This window comes from Marmota flaviventris, chromosome 17 (assembly GCF_047511675.1).
Source record: "Marmota flaviventris isolate mMarFla1 chromosome 17, mMarFla1.hap1, whole genome shotgun sequence".
NCBI lineage: Eukaryota > Metazoa > Chordata > Mammalia > Rodentia > Sciuridae > Marmota > Marmota flaviventris.
The window spans coordinates 34,813,523-34,836,409 of record NC_092514.1 but is presented as its reverse complement, the minus strand read 5'-3'; the positions used below and the strand labels follow the sequence as shown (position 1 = coordinate 34,836,409).

Here is a 22,887-nt window from a genome sequence, read left to right as displayed (position 1 = left end):
AGTCTGCCCCTGCTCGCCCTTATGCCCTGGGAGGTGTGTGTAGAGGGGGAGCACGTAAAGGGTGCCAGAATCAGAACAAACTGCCCAGTGGGCAGTCGTACGAAGTCCGATGTCTTTTCCTTCAAGGCTGCTATGTAGATCGAGGGGTAGTAGGGCTGATGACTAAACTGCCTCCCTGGATGGGAAAGAAGGACTAGGTGGACTGAGAAACTTCGCCCTTGAGTTGTCACCATTCGGGGATGCGGGGACACCCCTCTGATAGGGTTCATTTTGCTGTCCCCTTTGGAACAGTCTTCTCTCCGCCCCCAACCAGGACTTTTCTTTTTGCAAAGTCTTGCCAGATAGAAGAGAGGCCAATTTCACCAACAAAGGGACATTTGGCTCCAGAAGGGAAGGGTGAAGACAGAAATGACGAAATGGGGGAAGATTAGACACAGACTCTCAGAAGAATATCCGAGCATTATGAAACCTGTGTCTGGGTGCTCACAGATATGCTTAAAGAATATTATCAGAGCCTGGAAAGATGGTGCATGACTATTCCCAGCAACTCGAGAAGCTGAAGCAGGAGGATCACAAGTTTGAGGCCAGCCTTAGCAAGTTAGATCCCGTCTCAAAATAAAATATAAAAAGTGCTGAGGATGTAGCTCAGTGGTAAAGTGCCCTGGGTTCAATCCCCAGCGACAAGAAGTAAGAGAAAAAACGAAAAAAGTATTATCGGAAAAACTGTCAGGGTAGATGTGTACCTCCTCCCATACTTTGCAAATCATTGGGGTATTTGCTGAAGCACATCCCTCTCAGGGCCTCAATTTTCCAGGAATGTTGTCTGAAGGAGTTAATTTTAGGCAAATCCTGCTCTGACATTCTAGAACTTTGCTTCACCCGCTCCTTAATCAGTCTAACAATATTTCATCTAGTTTGCAGTGCTACTCTTCTGCTGGCGCTGCAAACCTCTTCAGCAGACATTGGAAGTTGCTCAAGATGGAAAGCACTGGGGACCTATCCACAGGCCCAAGCAAAGAAACACACATCTGAAAAACTACAACTTCCAAGAAGCTTTGCGGCCTTACCAGGGGCGGGGTAGCGCATGCGTAGCCCTGCCAGCAAAGACATCCAACTATAATTCCCAGAGGGCCATACAGCACAGGTTACCCAATCATCTCTAAGTAACAACATCGCGAGTCTTCAATGAGATTTGGCACTATAAGCCCATGGGACCGGGCCTCGTAGACCCTTTTCACCAAGATGGCGCCGAAAGCTAAGAAGGAAGGTGTGTGTTCGGGCTGGGGACCGCAGTGGGTTTTCCTGGGATGTCAGCAGAACGAACGGCCTGGGAGGACAGTGGTTGAGCTAAGCTCCTGGAGAACTTTCCCCGGAGCCGCGTCCTGGGGTTGGGCAAAACTGAGGCATATGTGGGCCGCGTGGACCAAGCCGCATGGGCTGGATTCCAGTAAGGGGGTTGGAGAGAACATTTCCCGCATCATCCGCCAGTGAGGCCAGACAATTGACTCTGGGGAGCTACACGCAGTCACAGGCCAGTACTCTCATTTATCCAGATATATAAGGAATTAAGCGTCTTCAGCATTACTCATTATTTTGTCGTATTCAGCGGGGCTATATGCCCCTCTCCTTCGGAGTTACATGATGGTATGTATAAAACTCTTTAACACAGATCTCGGCAAAATTTGGGCGTTCGATCAGTACTAGTTGGGTTTTTTCCTTGTATCCTTGAAGTTGCTCCAAGTTGATTATCTTCGCTTCCGGTATCGTGCATATGATGGAAAAATCGTGATCTCCTGAGATTTGTGAAGTTTTCAAAGGAACCACTGATGCACGTGTTGACAGAGGCACCCGCTACGAGTCCTGAGGCCGGAAGTGGCCAATTTCTGAATTCGCACCCTTTTTTTTTTTTTTTCCTTCTCTCCCAGCTCCTGCCCCTCCCAAAGCTGAAGCCAAAGCAAAAGCTTTGAAAGCCAAGAAAGCAGTGTTGAAGGGTGTCCACAGTCATAAAAAGAAGAAGATCCGCACGTCACCTACCTTCCGGCGACCCAAGACATTGCGGCTCCGGAGGCAGCCCAAATATCCTCGGAAGAGCGCCCCCAGGAGAAACAAGTCAGTACTGCTCCTATATCCATGAGAATATTTTTTCATTGGTGATTTAGTTTGTGGAGTATGGCCTCTCCAACACGTTGATATCCGGTGTGCTGCTCTGATGTGAGATTTCTTTCTGCCCTAATTAAGAACGAGGAAACTATTTGTTTTATGGGAATTAAACATAGGGCCTTTCTTGTCTGCTAGGCAAACGCTCTACCACGGAGCTACAATGCCTATCCTTTATTGTTATTTTTGAGAGGGTCTTGATAAGTTGCCAAAGTACAATCTATCAATTTTTATTTGGATTACTTATCGCTTCACATGTGGTCAGAGTTTGAAAGACCACTTTATTGGTTGTATGAAGTAGAACTAGAGAGATGCTTCTTATTTTGTAGTTCCAATTTTAGTTACTTGCTGGTGACACCTATTACTTCTGGGGGTTTTGTTGTTGTTGTTTGGTACTGGGAATTGAACCCAGGGCCAATTTACTTCTGAGCTACATCCTAGCCCTTTTTTTGAGTTTGGGTTTTTGCTAAGCTGCTGAGGCTGCCCTTGAAGAACTCCTGCCTCAGCCTCCCAAGTGTGTGGTTACAGGTGTGTGTGGTCCTGGGTGACCTATTGCTTAAGAGTGAGAATGTGTGCTGTTTTTTTAGTAGATAGAATGATTATATTATTTATTTACAGAGTCTCACCGAGTTGCTTAGCACCTTGCCATTGCTTAGGCTTGCTTTAAGATATCCATCCTCCTGTCTCAGCCTCCTGAGCCTCTGGGATTATAGGTGCGTGCCAGTGTGCCCAGAAGAATTCAGTAATTTTTATTTGTGGCAGTGATAGCCTGCCAACAGTGTAAAGGAATTTCATTCACTCCCAAAGTTCAGGCTAGGCTCAGGAAAGGTTCTGGGGAAGGGGTAAAAGCTGTTGAAAAACAGAAGTTACAAGATAAGAGATGAGTCCTGACCTTGCTTCAAAACAGGAAAATAGTGTCTGGCTGAGCACAGCCTGGTTTTGTCCATTTAACCAATAAAAAGTTGGTCTTAAGTAGCTCCCAGCCAGCATGGTTGTGCATGCTTGAAGTCTTAGCAACTCTTTAGACTGAGGTAGGAGGATCCCAAATTTGAGACCACTCGAAGCAACTTAGCATGATCCTGTCTCAAAAAAGGGCTGGTCAGTGCCCCTGGGTTCAATCCTTGGTACCAACAAAAATCCCAGCAATTCTGGGAATCTGAGGCAGGAGGACTGCAAGTTCCGAGCCACATAGGGATGTAGCTCAGTGGTAAAGCACCCTTGGTTCCAATCCCAAATACAAAAAAAGAAAAAAAAATTAACTCTTGAGTACCACCACTTTTTAGCAACCAGAGGTAGATGAAATGTTTGGTCCGGGCTCATAGTGAAGCACCAATATGAAACTCTAGCAAATGAAAGGGTTCAAGTAAAAGGTGAATCTTCAGTCATTTAAGGATGCAAGCCCTCAGGTTAAACAAAATGCATAAGGGATCTACCTACAGGCTGAGAATTAAGATCCCTAAGATTCAGGGTGCAGCTGATGACAGCATTTAGCGACCAAAGTCTGATGAAACTGATTGCTACTTATTGTCTGATGCACCTATTCTGTATTGGCCTAGGGTTCCAAAGGAAGGCCCATCCTTTCTTATACTGGGCCTACCTAGGCCAAGTGACTGCAGTTTGCTTCTTCCCCTAGGCTTGACCACTATGCCATCATCAAATTCCCTCTGACCACTGAGTCAGCCATGAAGAAGATTGAAGACAACAACACACTTGTGTTTATTGTGGATGTCAAGGCAAACAAACACCAGATCAAACAAGCTGTAAAGAAGCTCTATGACATTGATGTGGCCAAGGTTAACACCCTGATCAGGTGAGTGGTGACCATGGAATAGGAGGGAGGAGGCTGGAGCTATGGAGGTCAGACATTGGTTTTACAGTGTACAAACTCCCTGCTATAATTATAATCCTTTTTATAGAGTGTAGACCTGAGGAAATTGTCTTAAGATATTGTTCATGAGGTTAATCAAATTCTGGATCCCTACATCTATTCGTAGAGGAGACAAAGCAGTTTGTCAGATTACCTGGTTTATGTCTTGAATGTAGTGTTTCCAGTAAAAGGAATATATATATATATATATATATATATATATTTTTTTTTTTTTTTTTTTTTTTGGCTTTTCTAACCCCTCTGTGCAAATGATGGAAAATTCACTATTTGGAAAAGAATGACATGAACAAAGGAACCACTGATGCACCAGAGGATTAGGGGATGGAGAAAGGGTATGTTGGGAGGTAGGGACATGAGATCAGCAAGGACTAAGACTTCCTTCTCCACCCAGGCCTGATGGAGAGAAAAAGGCATATGTGCGACTGGCTCCTGATTATGATGCTTTGGATGTTGCCAATAAAGTAAGCTTGCTTCTTTTGCTACAAACTCTGTAATACCCACTCCCTGGGTGTAAGTGATGTGTCTGTTAGTGACCAAAGCCTGACTTGCTGATTAGTCATAACTGACTGCACCCCTATCCTTCATAAGCCCTATCCTCCTGGTCTCATTTTTCCTTTTTAAAAACATGACATTTCAGTTCCAGTAACAAAGCTCCCTTTTGTTTTTCAGATTGGGATCATCTAAACAAAGTCCAGCTGTCTAATTCTAAATATACTTTGTTTTTTCCAACATATATATGCTTCTTGTCTTTTGTTTGGGCTGGGGAAGGTCAGATAGTGAAATACACCAAGGTAACAAGTCTTCAAGTTTTGATTTAACTAAGTCTCTTTAAATCTGCTTACCCTGAACCCTTGGCCTATCAAGCCACCATACTTGTTATAACCCCTGAGGGTAAGGGCTTGGGTATTGTTTAGATGAGGATTAGATATCCTAGGCCAACTAAAATTTGCCTTTCCTCATCATACAGGTAGGAAAATAAACTAGCTGGGTATGGTAGAATATACCTGTAATCCCAGCACCTTGAGAGAATGAAAAATTTGAAGCCAGTCTTGGCTACTTAATGAGACTCTTATCCCTGAAAGGTTGTGTGTGTGAAACCAGTACCACAGGGAACAAGAGGATTTTTATAATAATAAGAGTTGCATCCATTTCAGGGCAATGTGGGTTGGCTGCAACTGGGGTAGTGCCTAGTCTTCACACCCACCTACACGTCCAACCAGTCTGTCTGCTTCCCTCACCCCTTGCCCAAGAAAACACGACTTCAGATGAGTGTTTTCATTAGTGTTTTCAATAGTGCAGGTGCCGATTTGAGGTGGAAAGGTTGGCCCCAAACTTAGTGCAGAGGCTGCTTCTGTCCTTGATTTTGCTTGCTGTCCTTGTCACAGGTCTCAAGCTCTACACCTCATTCAGTCAAAAATTTGTCTTTGTGTTGCTGGCCAGGGACCAGTCCAGGGCAGAAGTCAGAGCGGAGGAGGCGGGAAAAGTAGATGAGGATCATTACATCCAGCATGAGCAGGATGCCCAATAGAAAGGTTCCCAGGGTCCTCTGACCTGCATACTGCAGGAAGAAACTGGTGAGGTAGGCCTGAGGCGCCAGGCGGAAGAGAAAGTACATGACCAAGTTGACATACTTGTTGACCCTGTAGAGGAGAAGATCCTGGGCATTGTTGATCTTCATCATCATGCGGATGGTGAGGAAGATGTTGCTGACTTCCACCAGTAGTGTTAGAACACCCCCACCTACAAAGCTGCTCCAAAAGATGCCTGAGAAGAAGGCACCCATGGCCTAGAGGACAAGTGAGAGGAAAGGGCTGGGAACCTGGGTGCCAGGGCTTTCCTGGTGTTACAAGACCACCAACCAAAATGGGAAGTGGAAAATGATTCCCAATTTCTTGTGGAATAAAAGCTTGCATGGATGTTTTTTCTCATTAAATACAATTAGATTTCGATCCCTCTCCATTAGTTCTGGCTGTGAGTTTCCAGTCTATTTACTGAGTTAACAGGTGAACCCAGGAATTGACTCGGTGAGCAAGGACACAAAGAAGGAGCCAACCTCAGCATTCTAGCTTAAGAAGCAGGTTGCAGGGCTAGGGACTAGGCTGGGAATGGCTTTCTCTCCTAGGTTTAGAAATACAAGGCTAGGTTACCAACACCAGGCCTATAACACTTACCATAACATGATGAACAAGGTATTCCCAAGAAGCTCGAGCCTGATGACTAACCACGATATCTACTGTGTCATGGATGAAATACCCTAATGGAGGGATAGAAGAGGTCACAAGGGGCAGAAAAGAAACTCTCTTTTTCTCCACTTACCTGAGCTTTCATGGGCAAGACTTACCTGCGGAGAAGCAAACAAGCAAATAGCCTGAAAGTGACCATGCTGTCTCAATCTCCACCAGCATCTCCGGGGTCTGCCATAAACTGGGAAGGAGAGAAAAAGGGAGGTCTCTGCATTTCGGCATCCCCAAAGACCCTCCTCCCCGAAACCCTTGCCAATCCCAGGGCAGTCTGGACTCGCGCTATTGGCTGACTAGGCAACGAGGAGGGGCTTGGCCGAAACCCAGGTGCCTCTGGTTTCCCTGGGCTGCTCCTGGTTGGGTAGTTTTCCAAACAGGGAATCAGGTGAGCGCCAAGGCCTCTGCTGGCCGAGAGTGATGAGAATAGTAACTCGGAAGCCAGTCCCAGCACCCCATACGGGATCCCCTGGCCACCTCACTCCCCCAGTTGCTCACTCACCACAGCAGCGCCCAGATCCCTGACACAATAGAGTGCGCGAAAGAGACGAGTAGGTTGTGCCAGCGCCAAGTGCGCAGGGGGTCGGTGCGCACGTGCGCAGGCAGGGGTAGGCGACACAGCGCGCGCCGGAGCGCCCGGAAGGTCAGCGTGGCGCCCAGGAGCAGCGGCAAGGCGGGGTGCAGCAGTGGGAGCATGATGGCCCTTCCTGCCCTCTGTCTGTCCACCCTCTAGGCCGCCTCCTCGGGCTGTTCTGGGAACAGGGTTCGCTATCCGGCCAGTCCACCCCGGCCGCCTCTGTCACCGGCAGCAGGAGCCACAGCTTTCGCGGAGCCGTCTAGGCCCCTTCGCTCCTCCCCGCCCTCCCGGCAAGGCCTCTGCCCCCGCCCCCAGCCGCCCCGCCCCGCCCGCCTGCCCCCGCCCCTCCGGCGCCTCTGCCGCGCGGAGGGCCAGAGCCCCATTTCCCCCGGGCCTCCCCGGCCCCGCCCGGGCCCTGCCCACTTCGGGCGGGAAGGGGCTGTCCTGGGGGTGCCGCCTGAGAGGCACCCCTCACTGGCGCCTCTCGACTGGCGAAAGGAGTCCCCAGCCGCCCTCGCTCGCACGGCCTCAATTAACCCGCATCCCCACTTTCTCTGAGGCCAGCAGCTCCCTGGGCGGGTACTGGGAGAACTCTCCGCCCTCAACTCCTTTCTGGGCAGAGCAGGGGGGGAATCATCACACACACACACATCCTCTAAACATTGGTCCTGGGAAGGGGTCGGAGGCCCTCAACGGGTGATGGCTCCGCCCAAACCCTGTTCCTCCACTGTCTGGAGACCGACGTGTTTACCTACCTCTCCCACGCCCCCAACAAGTGGCGCTTAGGAACTGTTGAGTCACCCATCATCATTTATCCTCTAAGCCCGCTCTTGGGTTCCTGGGGCCAAGCGGTTGTCACAGTCCTCCCACAGACAGTCTCAGCCTTCTTCTCCTGGCTCCCTGAAGGCTGGGGCGGGGAAGACTGCGGATTTGCCCAGACAGCTGGGGTGACCCTCTCTCCAAGCCAGTCAGTGTCTGAAGTAGTTGCGGATTCGGGCCACTAGGTGTCAGCCTGACCTCACTGTGGCGAGGGTCTCTTTCGCCCTCCAAAGGTGTAAGGCAGTTGCTTTGGGAGGAAAATAGGCAGACCCTGGGCAAAAAAAAAAAGGGGGGGGGGGCAGCTGAAAGCCTGTGGAGGAAGTGAAGAGGTGTTTGTGCTGAGGGGTGGAAGCAGAGGAGGGGAAGGTAGAAGTGGGAGCGAGGGAGGGAGGAAAAGCTAGAATCCTGAGGCACAGGGACCCAGGAACCAAACCGTTTGGGTGTTTATTGTGTCTCCCCTAATGGCTCCAAGGTTACATATTAACCCCTATGGGACTCCTGGGTCACTCAAGGTCCAGTCCGTTTCCAGGTGAGGACATGATGTGCTGGGTGAGTGGCTTTCCTCCTTTGCTCAGAGGGCAGCTTGTCAGCCAGCTGACACCGGCCTGGGCCATGGATTCCAGGGGCCTTCGCGGGGCTCTTTCAGCGTTCATTTCACTTGGGAGAGTTTGGGGTCGTTTCAAGAGGTGGGACGAAGGCAGAAGATAAAACACCACTTTCCCCACATTCCTCACCCACTCAGAAATAGGGACGCTAACCTTTAGCTAAATAACTACCCTTCTCCTTTGTACTGAGCTTTTATGGAGCTCCCACAGAGCACAGGTGCCAGGAAGCTGCTAGGATTATAGTCACTTCTGGTTTAGATCCAGCAGTCCTACTAACCAATCCCCCTACCTCTGGGCAGAGGCATTGAATCCATCTGTGGGAAACCCTCCGGTTTCCCTCCCTTCCTTCCCTGACGCTTTAGTAGTCTGCTTCCACTCCCAGCTTCTCCCAAAGAGGAGGGCTAGAGTTTGTGGCTCCGTAGTAGAATGTCCACTTAGCACATGTGAGGCACTGGGTACAATCCTCAGCACCACGTAAAAAATAAAATAAAATAAAGATATTGTATCCATCTACAACTAAAAAATGTATTAAAAAAAAAAAAGAATCTGTGTCCTAGAATATGGGGGGTGGGGGTATAAACATCTAAGACTGATTCCCCTACTGCAGCATTCTGGGTATGAAGCTGGTGGTGGGGAGACTGAAAGTGTGGACTAGCACGTGCTTACTCGTGGCAACAGCCCTAGATGAATCAATTTGCACAGCTTGGGGCGTTCACTGCGAGTCAAACGCGAATTCACAGAACGAGAGCTTGCCCTCGATTGAGTTTTGGTTATCATTTGCTTGCCAATGAAAATCCCTCTTCTGAAATAGCGTAGTCATGGGAAGCTGGGGACTCAGTCCTCGCTTCCCACCCCATCCGGCTTTTGGGGGGCAACTCTTGAGCGTGAGGCATTCCCTCCCGTCTCACAAACTTTGCAAGAGTCCAATGGGGCCATGGGTGTGAGAAGCGGCTGGTATCGTGCTGGCCATTGAGGGACACACTAAGAAATGAGGTATAGCCGTATTTGTTGGGCCCTACGAGTGACAGGGTCGTGAGGGAAAAACGACTTTGTGCGGATAGTACGGTGAAGTTCAACTCCGACGCAAACAGACTTTAGCTCTGCTTGCTCCGCCCCGCAAAGATTTTATAGCTTAGAGGGCGGGGCTCCAGAGTGGGCAGGTCCGCGCACGCGCCCCATAGGGGTGTTCCGGAAACGGTGTTCTGAGAAATGAGATGGAGAAGTACGAGCGGATCCGAGTGGTGGGGAGAGGTGCCTTCGGGTGAGCCAAGGGTAGAGGGAAGAAAACTGATGGGGAGTGGGAAAATAAGTCCCAAAACTAACCGCGAAATTGCTACCCGGATAGCTCCGCCTCCTAGGCGTGAGCTACTATCTGGGAAGCCCCGCCCAGGCTTCCGGTCTCAGTCTGGACTGGGAGATCCGTCTTCAATGAGGCCACGCCCACACCCCTATGCGCTCGGGTGGCATTCTTCTGTTGGTTCCCTTGTACACCGGCGGCATAGGTCTTCAGATTCTGGGCTGTGTGTATATAGATATGACCAAAACTGGACTGGTAGCCGGGTGTGATGGCTCACTCCTGTAATCCCAGCGGCTTGGGAGGCTGAGGCAAGAGGATTGCGAGTTCAAAGCCAGCCTTAGCCAAAGCGAGGCTGCTAAGCAACTCAGTGAGACCCTGTCTCTAAAAAAAATATAAAATAGGGCTGGGGATGCGGCTCAGTGGTCAAGACCCTGAGTTCAATCCCTGGTACCAAAAAAAAAAAAAAAAAAAAAAGGACTAGTCTTTTTCTTTCCCTTTAGGAACTTAGCCCTTTTAATTTTTTATTTTGAGATAGGGGTCTCACTCCTTTAACAAGACATTATTAAAGTGGTTATAAGTTATAGCAGTTATGAAAGGTTATTAAGCAACAAGTACAACGGTAGAGAATAATTACTTGGGGTAGTTAGGGAGGAATTCTCTGGGAGGCGAGATGTAAAGATAAGGAATGAAGACCAGTACTCTGAAGGAAGAAAATTTTCAGGCAAAGGAAGCAGCATATGCAAAGGTCCTCACATGGAAAGAATTATTGAGAACAATCAAGAAACAGATGCCAAGCTTGATGGGGAGGCTGAGGTAGGAAGATTGCAAGTTCCAAGGCACTCTTGGCAATTTAGCGAGACCCTGTCTCAAAATTTAAAAAGTTAAAAGGGCTGGAGATGTAGTTCAGTGGCAGAGCACCAGTTCAATTGCCAGTACCAAAAAAGAAACTGAAAAAAGATTAGTGTAGTTGGAATGTAGTGGGCAAGGTAAAGAATGGTGTAAAATATAATTGTCATGGAGAGCAGGGAATAGATTATATGACTCTTAAAATGAGGTAAAGGGGTTTAATTGATTTAGTATAAGGGCAAGAGCATTTGTTTGTGCTGGAAATTGAACCCAGGAACTCCAAAGGCCAAACACATGCATTATCATTGAGCTACATAGACACCCAGCCCAAGGAAGAGTTTTATTTATTTATTTTTATTTGGTACAGGAATTGAACCCAGAGTCACTTAACTACTGAGCCACATCCACATCTCTTATTTTTTGAGACAGGGTCTCACTAAGTTGCTTAGGGTCTCACTAAATTGCTGAGGTTGGATTTGAACTCACAATCCTCCTGCCTTCGCCTCCCAAGCTGCTGAGATTACAGGTGTGGGCCATAATGCCTGGTCCCCTAACTTCTTTTTTTTTTTTTTTTGTACCAGGGATTGAACCCAGGGGCGCTTAACCACTGAGCCACATCCCCAGACTTTTTTATGATTTTGAAACATTGTCTTGCTAAGTTCTTGGGGGGCCTCATTAAATTGCTGAGGCTGGCTTTGAACTTGCAATCCTCCTACCTCATCCTCCCTAGTTGTTGGGATTATAGTGTGTGCCAGCATGCCCATCTCCCTCACCTCTTTATTTTTATTTTATTTTATTTTTAAAGAGAGAGAGAGAAAGAGAGAAAGAGAGAGAACTTTTTTTAATATTTATTTTTTTAGTTTTCGGCGGACACAACATCTTTGTATGTGGTGCTGAGGATCGAACCCGGGCTGCGCGCATGCCAGGCGAGCGCGCTGCCACTTGAGCCACATCCCCAGCCCCTCCCTCACCTCTTTTTTGTTTTACTTTATTTTGAGAAAGGGTCTTGCCAAATTGCTGAGGCTAGCCTTGAACTTGGGATCATCCTGCCTCAGCCTCCTGGAATTGCAAGCACATGTCACAACACCCAGCCATCAGAGTTTGTTTAAAACCAAAGGCTGGAGATTTTGCTCAGTGTTAAAGTGCTTGTTCAAGGCCTTGGGTTTGATCCCCTATATTCAATAAAAAAGAAAAAGAAAAACAAACAGTAAGTGATCCTCCTGCCTCAGCCTCTAGAGTAGCTGTGATTACAGACTGAAGAAAGCCTGCCTTTGTTGTTTGGTGGGGGTGGGGGGAGTATTGCTGGGGATTGGTCCTAGGGCTTCTTGCTTTTTCACTTGGCAAACACTCTTCCACCACTCTGCTGTATCCCCAGGCCCTGTGTTGGTTTTTTTTTTTTTTTTTTTCCTCTTCTCCAATACAGGGTACTGCATATTGAACCCAGGGGCACTCTACTGCTACTGAGCAATACCCCCCAGCCCTTTTAATTTTTTTTTATTTTGAGATAGGGTCTCACTAAATTGCCCAGGCTGACCTGGAACTTTCAGTCCTCCTGAGACTGGGATTACTGGCATATGCCACCACACCTGGCTTTTTTTTTTTTTTTTTTTTAATGAATTTAGGTATGGGCTAGTTAGGCCTCTTAAGTCATTGAATGGTATGCAACTTTATTTTGCAGTGGTGAGGATTGAACTCAGGGTCTTGCACATACTATACAAGCACTCCACCACTGAACTTTACTCTCAGCCCCAACATGTCTGATTTTAATAAGTCGGAAATGGTGGTGTCATTTACCCAGATGGAAGAAACAGAAGAAGGAAAGGTTTTGGAACAAGAATCAAGAATTTTGTTTTGTATTTGTTAAAATTTAGGATGTTTGTGAGATATGCAGATGGAGTTGGATATGTCAGTCTGGGACTCATAGGAGAGGGAGATAAAAATTTAAGACTTAAGTGATAAGATTACAGTCTATTCATTTACCAAATACCTACAGAACTCCTACTGTGTGCAAAATACTGGGCTATATTCTAGAACAAGTTCTTGTTCTATAACAAGAAAAATGTAGTTCCTGAATTTATGGACACTGACAAAGAGTTGAAGTCAAGGGGCTGGGGATGTGGCTCAAGCGGTATCGCGCTCGCCTGGCATGCATGCGGCCCGGGTTCGATCCTCAGCACCACATACAAACAAAGATGTTGTGTCCGCCAAATACTAAAAAATAAATATTAAAATTCTCTCTCTCTCTCTACCTCTCTCTCACTCTCTCTTTAAAAAAAAAAAAGAGTTGAAGTCAAATACTAATATGGTTGGGCATGGTGACTCATGCCTATAATCCCAGCAATTGGGGAGGTTGAGGCAAGAGGATCCCAAGTTCAAGGCCAGCCTGGGCAACTTAGGGAGACCTGGCTCAAAGTGAAAAAAAATTAAAAGGGATGGGGTTATAGCTCAGTGATAGAGCATTCCTAGTAGAATACCCCAATACCCACCCCCCCCACACACACATAAAATTAATGAAATACTAGTATGAATGACTTCCACCCAGTAGTACTTTTTTAAACATTTTTTTAGTTGTAGATGAACACACAGTATATTTACATTTATTTTTATGTGGTGCTGAGGATCAAACCCAGTGCCTCACACATGAGAAGCAAGTGCTTTACCCCTGAGCTACAGCCCCGCCCCTGCCTTTTTTTTTTAATGTAGTGCTGGGGATTGAACCCAGGGCCTAGTGCATGCAAGGAAGCACTCTTCAAACTGAGCCATAACCCCAGCCCCCATTAAGCACTTTCTATGGGCCAAGCACTGTGCTAAATTCCTTACATACATTTACTCATTTGATCCTCTCTCAACAACTCTATTTTCTAGATGGTGATATCATATAATGTATCTAACACCAGATAATTAGGAAGAGCCAGGATTTAAACCCAGGCAGTTAACTCCAGAACTCAATCTCATTGTGCCAAGGGTAAAATGAGGCCCTGCATAGAGTTTGTTACCAGTTCTTCTTCCTGTTCCTATGTTCAGTGGGGTTTTTGTTTATTGGGTTTTTTGTTTGTTTGTTTGTTTGTTTTTTGGTGGGGGGCATTGAATCCAGGGTGCTTAAGCAGTGAGCCACATCCCCAGCCCTTTTTATTTTTTAGGTCTGGCTTCACTAAGTTGCTTAGGGCCTCACTAAATTGCTGAGGCTGGCTTTTAACTTGTGATCCTCCTGTCTCAGCCTCCCAAACTGCTGGGATTGCAGGCATGGGCCACCACACCCAGCCCAGGGGTGTTTTACCACTAAGCTACCTTCCCAGCCCTTTTTTTTTTTTGCAGGGGGGGTGGAGCACTAGCGATTGAACTCAGGGGCACTCAACCACTGAGCCACATCCCCAGCCCTGTTTTGTATTTTATTTAGAGACAGGGTCTCACTGAGTTGCTTAGTGCCTCACTTTGGCTGAGGCTGGCTTTGAACTCATTATCCTCCTGCCTCAGCCTCCCGAGCTGCTGGGATTACAGGTATGCACCACCATGCCCAGCTCCCTTTTTGTTTTTTGAGACAGGATATTGCTAAATTGCTTAGGGCCTTGCTAAATTGCTAAGGCTGACCTCGAACTTGGAATCTTCTTGCCTCAGCCTCCCAAATTGATGAGATTACAGATGTGTGCCACCACAATCAGGAATGGGGATATAGCTCAGTGATAGAGCATTCCTAGTAGAATACCCCAATACCTCCCCCACACACACACATAAAAGTAATGAAATACTAATATGAATGACTTCCACCCATTAAGTACTTTAACAGTATCTTTATATTTATTTTTATTTTTATGTGGTGCCGAGGATCAAACCCAGTCACTGAGGAACATCCAGTCATTAGCTCTGCTCTGTCTGATATATGGCTGGAAGTTCAGCTAGTACCCGCCCTCTACTTTGTCTCCAGGATTGTGCACTTGTGCCTCCGTAAAGCTGACCAGAAGCTAGTGATCATCAAGCAAATCCCAGTGGAGCAGATGACCAAGGAAGAGCGGCAAGCAGCCCAGAATGAGTGTCAGGTGCTCAAGCTGCTAAATCACCCCAATGTCATTGAGTACTATGAGAACTTCCTAGAGGACAAGGCCCTCATGATTGCCATGGAATATGCACCAGGTAAGTCAGATCCTTGCACTGGCCTGGCTGCAGGGATTCTTTACCTCCAGGATCAGGTGGCTTCTCCCCTTAGAATGGACTTGGCTGAGGGTCAGAGGTATAGAGTTCTGGCACCAGTTTTGTGACCCTGGCAGATTTCTTGTCCTCTCTGGTTCTAGTGACCTGTTCGGTAAAAGGAAAGGGATTGTCCTGGGTATGGAAAAGACTGGATCTTGATTAGTTTCTTGGGCCGCAGGTGGTACCCTAGCCGAGTTCATCCAAAAGCGCTGCAATTCCCTGCTGGAGGAAGAGACCATCCTGCACTTTTTTGTGCAGATTCTGCTTGCCTTGCATCACGTGCATACCCATCTCATCCTGCATCGGGACCTCAAGACCCAGAACATCCTTCTTGACAAACATCGCATGGTTGTCAAGATTGGCGACTTTGGCATCTCCAAGATCCTTAGCAGCAAGAGCAAGGCCTACACGGTGCCTGGACTTGGAGGGAGCCTTGAGGGTGCTAGAGGTCTTGAGGGTCAAAGCCTATTCTACATCCCTGCCTCCTCCTTTTCCCCTCCAAAAACCTTGGCTCAGCCAGGTGTGGTTGCACATGCTAGTAATCCCAGTGACTGAGGAGGCTGAGGCAAGAAGATGGAAAATTTGAGGCCAACCTCAGCAATTTAGCAAGATCCTGTCACAAAATGGAAAATAAAAAGGACTAGGGTCATAGCTCTCAAGTAAAGCACCTCTGGGCTCAATCTCCAGTACCAAAACAAACAAATAGACCTTAGCTCCTTGGCTCCTGGCTGTGTAGTCTTGCAGGAGGAAACCCCTTGGCCTGCTTCAGGGAGAATCTATCCCTCACTGGGCTCATGACCAGAGCCTTGTTTTTCCTTCCCCCCTCCAGGCTGTAACTGAGATTTCTCTCTTGCAGGTGGTAGGTACTCCATGCTATATTTCCCCTGAGCTGTGTGAGGGCAAGCCCTACAACCAGAAGAGCGACATCTGGGCCTTGGGCTGTGTCCTCTATGAGCTGGCCAGCCTCAAGAGGGCCTTTGAGGCTGCAGTGAGTATAAGCACCCCTGAGGGAACTGGGAAATCCCTCCCTCACCAGCAGCCCTCAGCTCCAACCACTTCTTTTTTGTGTGTGTGAGAATCCCATCTGTCTCTACCTCATCCAGACTGGTGGATTACCCAGGGCAGAGCTGTGGTTCTTGCTCAGACTATGAATTTCTGAGGGTAGGGCTCGTTTCCTCCCTTTAGAGAGCTCCTGATGGCATGGTTATGTCTCTTCCATCAGATTAGGACACTACCAAGAGCAAGCCCATGAGTTTTGTCAACATGGAGTTTCACAGGAGCAGCTCCTGAGAAACTTGGAGCAGCTCCCTTATGGATTCCTGAAAGCAGGGTTTGACTCCCCTATCATCCTGGGAGTCCCCTAATGAGAATGAAGTCCTCTGAAGGCAGGGTTGTTCTTTCACCATCAGACCAGGGGCTGAGGGACAAGGATGCTCAAAAGCCCAATTCAACACTCAGGCCATCCCCAATTTGGCACCTTCACAGAACCTGCCAGCGCTAGTGTTAAAGATCATGAGCGGCACCTTTGCGCCCATCTCTGACCGGTACAGCCCTGAGCTACGCCAGCTTGTCCTGAGTCTGCTCAGCCTGGAGCCTGCACATCGGCCACCACTGAGCCACATCATGGCACAGCCCCTCTGCATCCGAGCCCTACTTAACCTGCACACCGATGTGGGCAGCATCCGCATGAGGAGGCCTGTGCTGTGGGGAAAAAAGGGATAGATCTTGGGTGGCAGAGGTTGGGAGCACCCTGTGGGGCACAGGAGACCTCAAGCAAGGCTTCTATGCCTGTGTGTAGGATTGTCAGGGAGGTTCTGTCTGAGGTCCCTATCTGTCCTGCAGAGCAGAGAAATCCCTGGCCCCAGGAACACCCATGGCCCCGGGCAGCACAGGGAACAGAACCACTAGTACCCGCTGCAGGGGTAAGTTGAAGTGGGTACTTGGGCCCATGGTTCCCCACTATGCCTGCCAGTTTAACTGACCCAGTGTCTTGTACTGGCAGGTATCCCCCGGGGGCCTGTGAGGCCGGCCATCCCACCACCACTATCATCCGTGTACACATGGGGTGGCGGGCTCAGCACCCCACTGAAGCTGCCGATGCTTAACACAGAGGTGGTTCAGGTGGCCACTGGGCGCACGCAGAAGGCCGGGATCACACGTTCTGGGCGCCTAATCCTGTGGGAGGCAAGCAGTTTGGCTGGGGGCCTGGAGTAGGTAGAGGGTGGGAGGTCCCTGAGGAGGATGAGAGGTGTTCAGCGCCACCCCCCACAGGCCCCACCCGTAGGTGCCCTTGGAAATGCCCTCCTCCCAGGGGCAGTGGAGCAGCCTCAGCCTCAGTTCATCTCCCGTTTCCTGGAGGGCCAGTCAGGTGTGACTATCAAGCATGTGGCCTGCGGGGACCTCTTCACAGCCTGTTTGACTGGTAAGCCTGTTGGGGGACTACCCCATGGGAACTTAGGAGAAGACCACAAAGCAACTTCCCTCATTGCTCAATTAATGCTTCCATCTCTTAGTTGTTAAGTTATTGTTTCTACTTGCTGTTGAGATTTATTTATACCATCTCCTTCACTCTACGAAATAGGCATGGAATCATCCCCATTTGATAGATGGGGAAACTAAAGTTCAGAGAGGCTGTCACTTGTCCAAAGTCACACACTGGACAAGGCGGTGGAGAAGGCCTGTAACCCCAGTTTCATCTTGCTCCTCCAATCCACAAGTGACCTAGTCACCTAGAGAACAGTCTAATTCCTGTCCCTCCTCTTTCCTTACTGACCTCTCCAGACCGAGGCATCATCATGACCTTTGGCAGTGGCAGCAATGGGTGCTTAGGCCATGGCAGCCTCACTGATATCAGCCAGGTAGGTGTCACATGTACTCTAGAGAGGGGAAGTGAGAGGATGGCAGGGAATCCACATATGAATGTTGACATCAGGCTGGGGGCAGGGAAGTCCCCAGGTGCATAAAGTCTCTGTAGCTCCTAAGCTGCACCTGCTCTGGGCTGCTTTAGGGGAAGTACAGAAAGACCAAACTTCTGCCAGGCACGGTGGTGCATGCCTGTAATCCCAGTGGCTCAGGAGGCTGAAAGAGGGAGGATTGCAGGTTTGAAGCCAGCCTCAGCAACTCAGCAAGGCTATATGCAACCTAGTGAAAACCTTTCTCAAAATAAAAAATAAAAAGGGCTGGGGATGTGGCTCAGTGGTTAAGTGCTCTTGGGTTTAATTCCTGGTAGGGAAAAAAAAAAAAAAGACCAGGCTTCCCCAGTGTCTCATGTGGCATTGAACCTTATATGACAGGAGTTAGACAGCACTTAGAATCTGCAGCCTCTTTCTCTGCACAGTGGGTGCTGTGGCAGAGTGTATGTGTGTGTTTAGTAAGAGATCTCAGTCTCCCCTTGCTTTCTCCCCTTCTCTAGCCCACCATAGTGGAGGCCCTGCTTGGCTATGAGATGGTACAAGTGGCCTGTGGTGCCTCCCATGTGCTGGCCCTGTCCACTGAGCGAGAACTGTTTGCCTGGGGCCGTGGAGATGGTGGTAAGCTCCCTACTCTGGCTTTAACCTCTAGGTTCTGTCTCTTTAGCCATGATTTGTTCCCCTTTGTACCCACCTTCCACCCCATGGTCCATTCTCTCTTCTCTCAAGTTTTTTTTCCCAGTGGTACTGAGGATTGAACATAGTGGTGTTATATCACTGAACTATGTCCTAGATCTTTTTATTTTTATTTATTTATTTTTTAGTACCTTTATTTTATTTTTATGTGGTGCTGAGGATCAAAACCAGTGTCTCACACATGCTAGGCAAGTGTTCTACTACTGAGCTACAACCAACAGCCCTTTTTATTTTTTAATTTTTTTGTGGTGCTGGGAATTGAACCCAGGGCCTTGTGCATGCAAGGCAAGCACTCTACCAACTGAGCTATATCCCCAGCCCCACCTTTTTATTTTTTCAGACAGGGTTCTTCTAAGTTTCTTAGGGCCTCACTAAGTTGCTGATGCTGGCTTTGATCTTGTGATCCTCCTTTCTCAGCCTCCTGAACCACTGGGATTATAGGTGTGTGTCATTGTGTTAGGATGTGCCCAGCTTTTCTATTCTAATAATTCATTCAACAGATTTTTATTTCATGCCAATTATATGCTCATCCTGTGCTGGATACTGAGACAAGATGAATAAGATGTGGCTTCCCATGCTGGGCATGGTGGCACACGCCTGTAATTCCAGCTGCTCGGGAGGCTGAGACAGGAGGATCTCAAGTTCAAAGCCAGCCTCAACAACTAGTGAGACCCTGACTCAAAATAAAAAATAAAAAGGGTGGGCATTGTGGCTCAGTGGTAGAGTGCTTTCCTAGAAAGTGCGAGGCACTGGGTTCAATCCTCAGCACCACATAAAAATAAACAAATAAATAAAGGTATTGTGATTGTGTCCATCTACAATGAAAAAAGTATTTAAAAATAAAAATAAAAAATTCCTGGGTAAGGTGGCACATGCCTGTAATCCTAGTGACTTGGGAGGCTGAGACAGAAGGACTTCGAGTTCAAAGCCAGCCTCAGCAATGGTGAGGCATTAAGCAACTTAGTAAGACCCTGCCTCTAAATGAAATACAAAAATAGGGCTAGGGATGTGGCTCAGTGGCCAAGTGCTCCTGAATTCAATTCCTGGTATCCCCCAAAAATAATAATAAAAAAAAAGAAAAATGATGGGGCTTCTTTCTTGTGCTTACAACATAATAATGGAGAGATTCCGGGCTGGGGATGTGGCTCAAGCGGTAGCGCACTCACCTGGCATGCGTGTGGCCCGGGTTCGATCCTCAGCACCACATACAAACAAAGATGTTGTGTCCGCCAAAAACTAAAAAATAAATATTAAAAATTCTCTCTCTCTAAAAAAAAATAATAATGGAGAGATTCCACTTATTCAACAGTATTTATTTTTTTTCCAGGGCTGAGGATCAAACACATACTAAGAACATGTTCTACCATTGAACTACTTATAGCCCATGCAGCTATATTTATTGAGGCTCTTTCTATGCCAAGGGTCAGGCTTGGCACTTAGACTAGGGATGACATAGATGGGTCCTGTTCTCCTGGAGGATTCAGTCTGTTTTTTAAATTTTTACTTATTGGGATTGAGGATCGAACCTAGGGATGTTACCTCTGAGCTACATCCCATTCCTTTTTAAATATTTTTTTAGTTGTAGATGGACACAATATCTTTATTTTCATTTATTTATTTTTATGTGGTGCTGAGGATCAAACCCAGGGCCTCATACATGCCAGGCAAGCGCTTTACCACTGAGCTCAACCCCAGCCCATCCCCATTACTTTTTGCTTTTTGTGTTGAGACAGGATCTCACTAAGTTGCTCAGGCTGTCCTTCTACCTTAGCCTCTCCATTTGCTAGGATTACAAGTATGCACCATTGTGCTGGGAGAGTACTCAGTCATTTTGTGTGTGTGTGGTGCTGGGGATTGAAACCAGGGCCCTGTGCATGTGAGGTAAGCACTCTACCAACTGAGCTATATCCCCAGCCCAGAGTACTCAGTCTTATGAGTACTCTAGCATGCTAGAGGATAGACAGTGTCAGGGCTACATCCAAGGTTCAGAGGTATGGGAATTCAAAGAACAGCAATGTCACCTGGAAAGGGCAGAGATGGCATCTGAAGATTTTGGCCAACAGAGGGGCCTAGGAAAACCATTTCAGGCTGAGAATAGTCTCTACTCATTTTGTTCCCTCCTCAGTAGGCCTCTCCTCATTCTGGCATCACCAGTCCTAGAGCTCAAACTAACCCCATCCTGGTTTCTTCTTTTAGGCAGGCTGGGACTAGGCACCAGGGAGTCCCATAGCTGTCCTCAGCAGGTGCTGGTTCCCTTAGGACAGGAAGCCCAGCGGGTTGTATGTGGCATCGACTCTTCCATGATCCTCACCGTGCCTGGCAGAGCCCTGGCCTGTGGGAGCAATAGGTGAATAGATGCATCAGGATGATTAGCATGTTCCTTTGCCCTCCTTGGCTGCCACATGTCCCGTGCCTCATTGCTCTTTCCCACCAAGGGAACTGAAGGGGGTTGAGGGTGCTGCCTGGTTCACCTCAGGATGAGATCTGTCTTCTGATGGGATAGATCCTACCAGCCCTAGCCTAGATAGGTGGCGGGAGGCAGTGTATACAAACTGTCAGTTGCATTGGTTTGTGGCTTTGCCTTTAGGTTCAATAAGCTGGGCCTAGACCATCACTCCCTTGGAGAGGAGTCTGTACCCCACCAGCAAGTAGAGGAAGCCCTGACCTTTACTCCATTAGGCTCTGCACCCCTGGATCGGGAGCCCCTGTTGAGTGTTGACCTAGGTACTGCTCATTCAGCTGCTGTGACTGGTGAGTAGTACTTGATGGGGACTCACCTGGCCTCCTTGGGACCTCTGTTAAGGTGTCCCTTTCCTTCCTCTTCCCTTTCCCACAGCCTCAGGTGACTGCTACACTTTTGGCAGCAATCAGCATGGGCAGTTGGGTACTAATGCCCGCCGGGGCAGCCGGGCACCATGTCGAGTCCAGGGCCTTGAGGGCATCAAGATGGTGACAGTGGCCTGTGGAGATGCCTTCACAGTAGCCATTGGTGCAGGTGAGGGTAGGCATGATGGGGCAGACTGAGGTATAGATAGTGGGGAATTATCATGCTCAGGACCACTGGCCTCAGCAATCTCCTGTTGGAATCAGTATGGTTGTATGGTACTTGCTTAGGCTGTACCCTTTCCCTTCCCCTTCCCACCTTGGGATTCTCTCTGGCAGAGGGTGAAGTTTACTCTTGGGGCAAAGGAGCCAGAGGACGACTAGGAAGGAAGGATGAAGATGCTGGGCTCCCTCGGCCAGTGCAGCTGGATGAGACACACCCTTACACAGTGACGTCTGTGTCCTGTTGCCATGGAAACACTCTCCTGGCTATTCGACGTGAGTTATCTTTTCCCACCTTATACACATAAGTGTTAACCCAACTGTCCTCTCCCCACAAACCTATCCCCTGCAGTTATACCACAAGCCCCCAGGATAAATGAAAGCAGAAGCTTCCAGGTAAAACTCCGAGCTTTCTGCTTGGGTGGACAAGGGCTGGGTTTTTGAGCCTCAATGAAAGGGCTCCCTCCACTGCTCCCCAGAGCTCACATGCATTCTTTCTCCTCCTACACCCTGGGTCAAGTTGATGTTGAACATCCATTGCTGGCCCTGGACATTCCAAGGCCCAATAGGAGTGGAGGTGGATGCAATGCTAGCTGGAGGCACTGCCCTCAGGGAAGCTGCAGGGATTTCTCTTTAATACTCTCCAGCAGTCACAGATGAGCCAGTCCCCCCTTGAGGCACCGGGACACCTCTGGACCACCCTGATATTGCTTCTCTTCTGAGTATTCTGAAAAGTTTAGGTGCCTAAGGCATGACTTCCCACCAGCCTTCTGGATTGTGATATCATCAGGATGGAAGTGACAGTGAAGGCCTGCTCTGCTTTTGACCCTAGATAGGGAAACCTCAGCCACCTCTGTTCCCCAGCATCTCCTTTCCCTCTTTCCTTATTCACTATTCATAGTGGTCCAGCCTCACTGGAGTTGGCAGCCAGACCTAGTCTTTGGAAGCAGGGTGATCTTCAAAGCCATCCCTAAAAAAGCCACCCCTATGGCTCTACTCAGTTCCTGCCCTCTCCCTCCGCTCAGAAATAAGTCCTTGGTGACCCCTGGGAGACCAGCTCCAAGCTTGAGTAGGGCAAGCTGGAACCTGCCTGGACTGGCCATTGGGCCTGCCTAGTCCCTGAATGGCCTGAGACAGGAGTGTCTGAGGGAAGCCTCCTGCCTGCCCCACCGCCTCCTGCACAAACTCTGAGAGCCTTCCTTTACTGGAGTGCAAGAGTCATGAAGACAATCAGGGCAGAAAGTTGCCTAACACCCCCTGCCTGTCCCCCAACCCGGGATGGGGGAAAAGGTAGTTGGCTCAACTAGACAGGTTTCCCAAAAGACTGGAAGTAGCTCTAATAAAAATTATCAACTGCCTGCCTGGAGCATGGTCTCTTCAGGGGTGGGTGATGGTGGCCAGAAACCTCAGTACTGGGCTGGGCCTAACTACTTGCCATTGCACGGCCAAAGCTGAGGCCCAGGGAGGAATGTGGGAGCCGCCAGGGGCTGGGGCTGAGGTTCCTCTGGCCCAGCGCCCAGCCCGTCCTCCTCATCCCAGCCCAGTGGGGCTCCTCTGATCTGGTTGCCAGGCTTCGGCTGCCTAGCACCTGGGGCCCCAGGTCCCTGGGTGGTTCGTGGCCCTGGA

General features: G+C 48.5%; 3 protein-coding genes and 4 non-coding genes across 13 annotated transcripts; 6 read left to right on the top strand and 1 right to left on the bottom strand.

Moving 5' to 3' along the window:
• Positions 1-1,160: 1,160 nt before the first annotated feature.
• On the top strand, positions 1,161-4,846 carry Rpl23a (ribosomal protein L23a). The gene is made up of 5 exons (XM_027924477.2): positions 1,161-1,267; positions 1,926-2,109; positions 3,791-3,967; positions 4,437-4,506; positions 4,715-4,846. Exons 1-5 carry the CDS (start codon positions 1,243-1,245, stop codon positions 4,727-4,729), a joined length of 471 nt encoding a protein of 156 aa, XP_027780278.1. The 5' UTR covers positions 1,161-1,242; the 3' UTR covers positions 4,730-4,846.
• On the top strand, positions 1,766-1,832 carry LOC114083319 (small nucleolar RNA SNORD42). The gene has a single exon (XR_003581120.1). It is a non-coding gene; the product is annotated as a small nucleolar RNA SNORD42 (small nucleolar RNA).
• Positions 3,625-3,695, top strand: LOC114083321 (small nucleolar RNA Z17). Its single transcript, XR_003581122.1, has one exon. It is a non-coding gene; the product is annotated as a small nucleolar RNA Z17 (small nucleolar RNA).
• On the bottom strand, positions 3,888-7,940 carry Tlcd1 (TLC domain containing 1). Of its 2 annotated transcripts, none has more exons than XM_027924476.3 (4): positions 7,615-7,940; positions 6,387-6,469; positions 6,217-6,299; positions 3,888-5,831 (listed from the first exon to the last, which is right to left on the bottom strand). In XM_027924476.3, the coding sequence occupies exons 1-4, from the start codon at positions 7,668-7,670 to the stop codon at positions 5,448-5,450; spliced, it is 606 nt and encodes a 201-aa protein (XP_027780277.1). In that variant the 5' UTR covers positions 7,671-7,940; the 3' UTR covers positions 3,888-5,447. The 2 variants fall into 2 exon arrangements, with proteins under 2 accessions (XP_027780277.1, XP_027780276.1); XM_027924475.3 differs by lacking the exon at positions 7,615-7,940 and adding an exon at positions 6,785-7,141.
• On the top strand, positions 4,288-4,352 carry LOC114083320 (small nucleolar RNA SNORD42). The gene has a single exon (XR_003581121.1). It is a non-coding gene; the product is annotated as a small nucleolar RNA SNORD42 (small nucleolar RNA).
• LOC114083322 (small nucleolar RNA Z17) lies at positions 4,553-4,618 on the top strand. The gene has a single exon (XR_003581123.1). It is a non-coding gene; the product is annotated as a small nucleolar RNA Z17 (small nucleolar RNA).
• Positions 7,941-9,469: 1,529 nt separating the features above from the next.
• Positions 9,470-22,619, top strand: Nek8 (NIMA related kinase 8). Of its 6 annotated transcripts, none has more exons than XM_027924467.2 (15): positions 9,470-9,544; positions 14,349-14,554; positions 14,790-15,022; positions 15,468-15,599; positions 16,097-16,305; positions 16,454-16,533; positions 16,614-16,795; positions 16,883-17,033; positions 17,393-17,469; positions 18,024-18,141; positions 20,413-20,563; positions 20,804-20,967; positions 21,053-21,211; positions 21,379-21,537; positions 22,163-22,619. In XM_027924467.2, the coding sequence occupies exons 1-15, from the start codon at positions 9,498-9,500 to the stop codon at positions 22,375-22,377; spliced, it is 2,283 nt and encodes a 760-aa protein (XP_027780268.1). In that variant the 5' UTR covers positions 9,470-9,497; the 3' UTR covers positions 22,378-22,619. The 6 variants fall into 6 exon arrangements, with proteins under 6 accessions (XP_027780268.1, XP_027780272.1, XP_027780271.1 ...); XM_027924471.2 differs by having other exon boundaries at positions 21,912-22,256; XM_027924470.2 differs by having other exon boundaries at positions 21,909-22,256.
• The last annotated feature ends 268 nt before the right edge of the window (positions 22,620-22,887 follow it).

Bases quoted from the DNA above. Each gene is read 5' to 3' on its own strand.
- Nek8 (XM_027924467.2), top strand. From the start codon at position 9,498: ATGGAGAAGTACGAGCGGATCCGAGTGGTGGGGAGAGGTGCCTTCGG. The intron at 9,545-14,348 runs GTGAGCCAAGGG...CTTTGTCTCCAG, and splicing joins GTGGGGAGAGGTGCCTTCGG to GATTGTGCACTTGTGCCTCC. The intron at 16,306-16,453 runs GCCTGTGCTGTG...TCTGTCCTGCAG, and splicing joins GGCAGCATCCGCATGAGGAG to AGCAGAGAAATCCCTGGCCC.
- Rpl23a (XM_027924477.2), top strand. From the start codon at position 1,243: ATGGCGCCGAAAGCTAAGAAGGAAG. The intron at 2,110-3,790 runs GTCAGTACTGCT...TTCTTCCCCTAG, and splicing joins AGCGCCCCCAGGAGAAACAA to GCTTGACCACTATGCCATCA. The intron at 3,968-4,436 runs GTGAGTGGTGAC...TTCTCCACCCAG, and splicing joins AAGGTTAACACCCTGATCAG to GCCTGATGGAGAGAAAAAGG.
- Tlcd1 (XM_027924475.3), bottom strand. From the start codon at position 6,978: ATGCTCCCACTGCTGCACCCCGCCTTGCCGCTGCTCCTGGGCGCCACG. The intron at 6,470-6,784 runs GTGAGTGAGCAA...TCTCCTTCCCAG, and splicing joins GGGATCTGGGCGCTGCTGTG to TTTATGGCAGACCCCGGAGA. The intron at 6,300-6,386 runs GTAAGTCTTGCC...TCCCTCCATTAG, and splicing joins GCTTGTTTGCTTCTCCGCAG to GGTATTTCATCCATGACACA.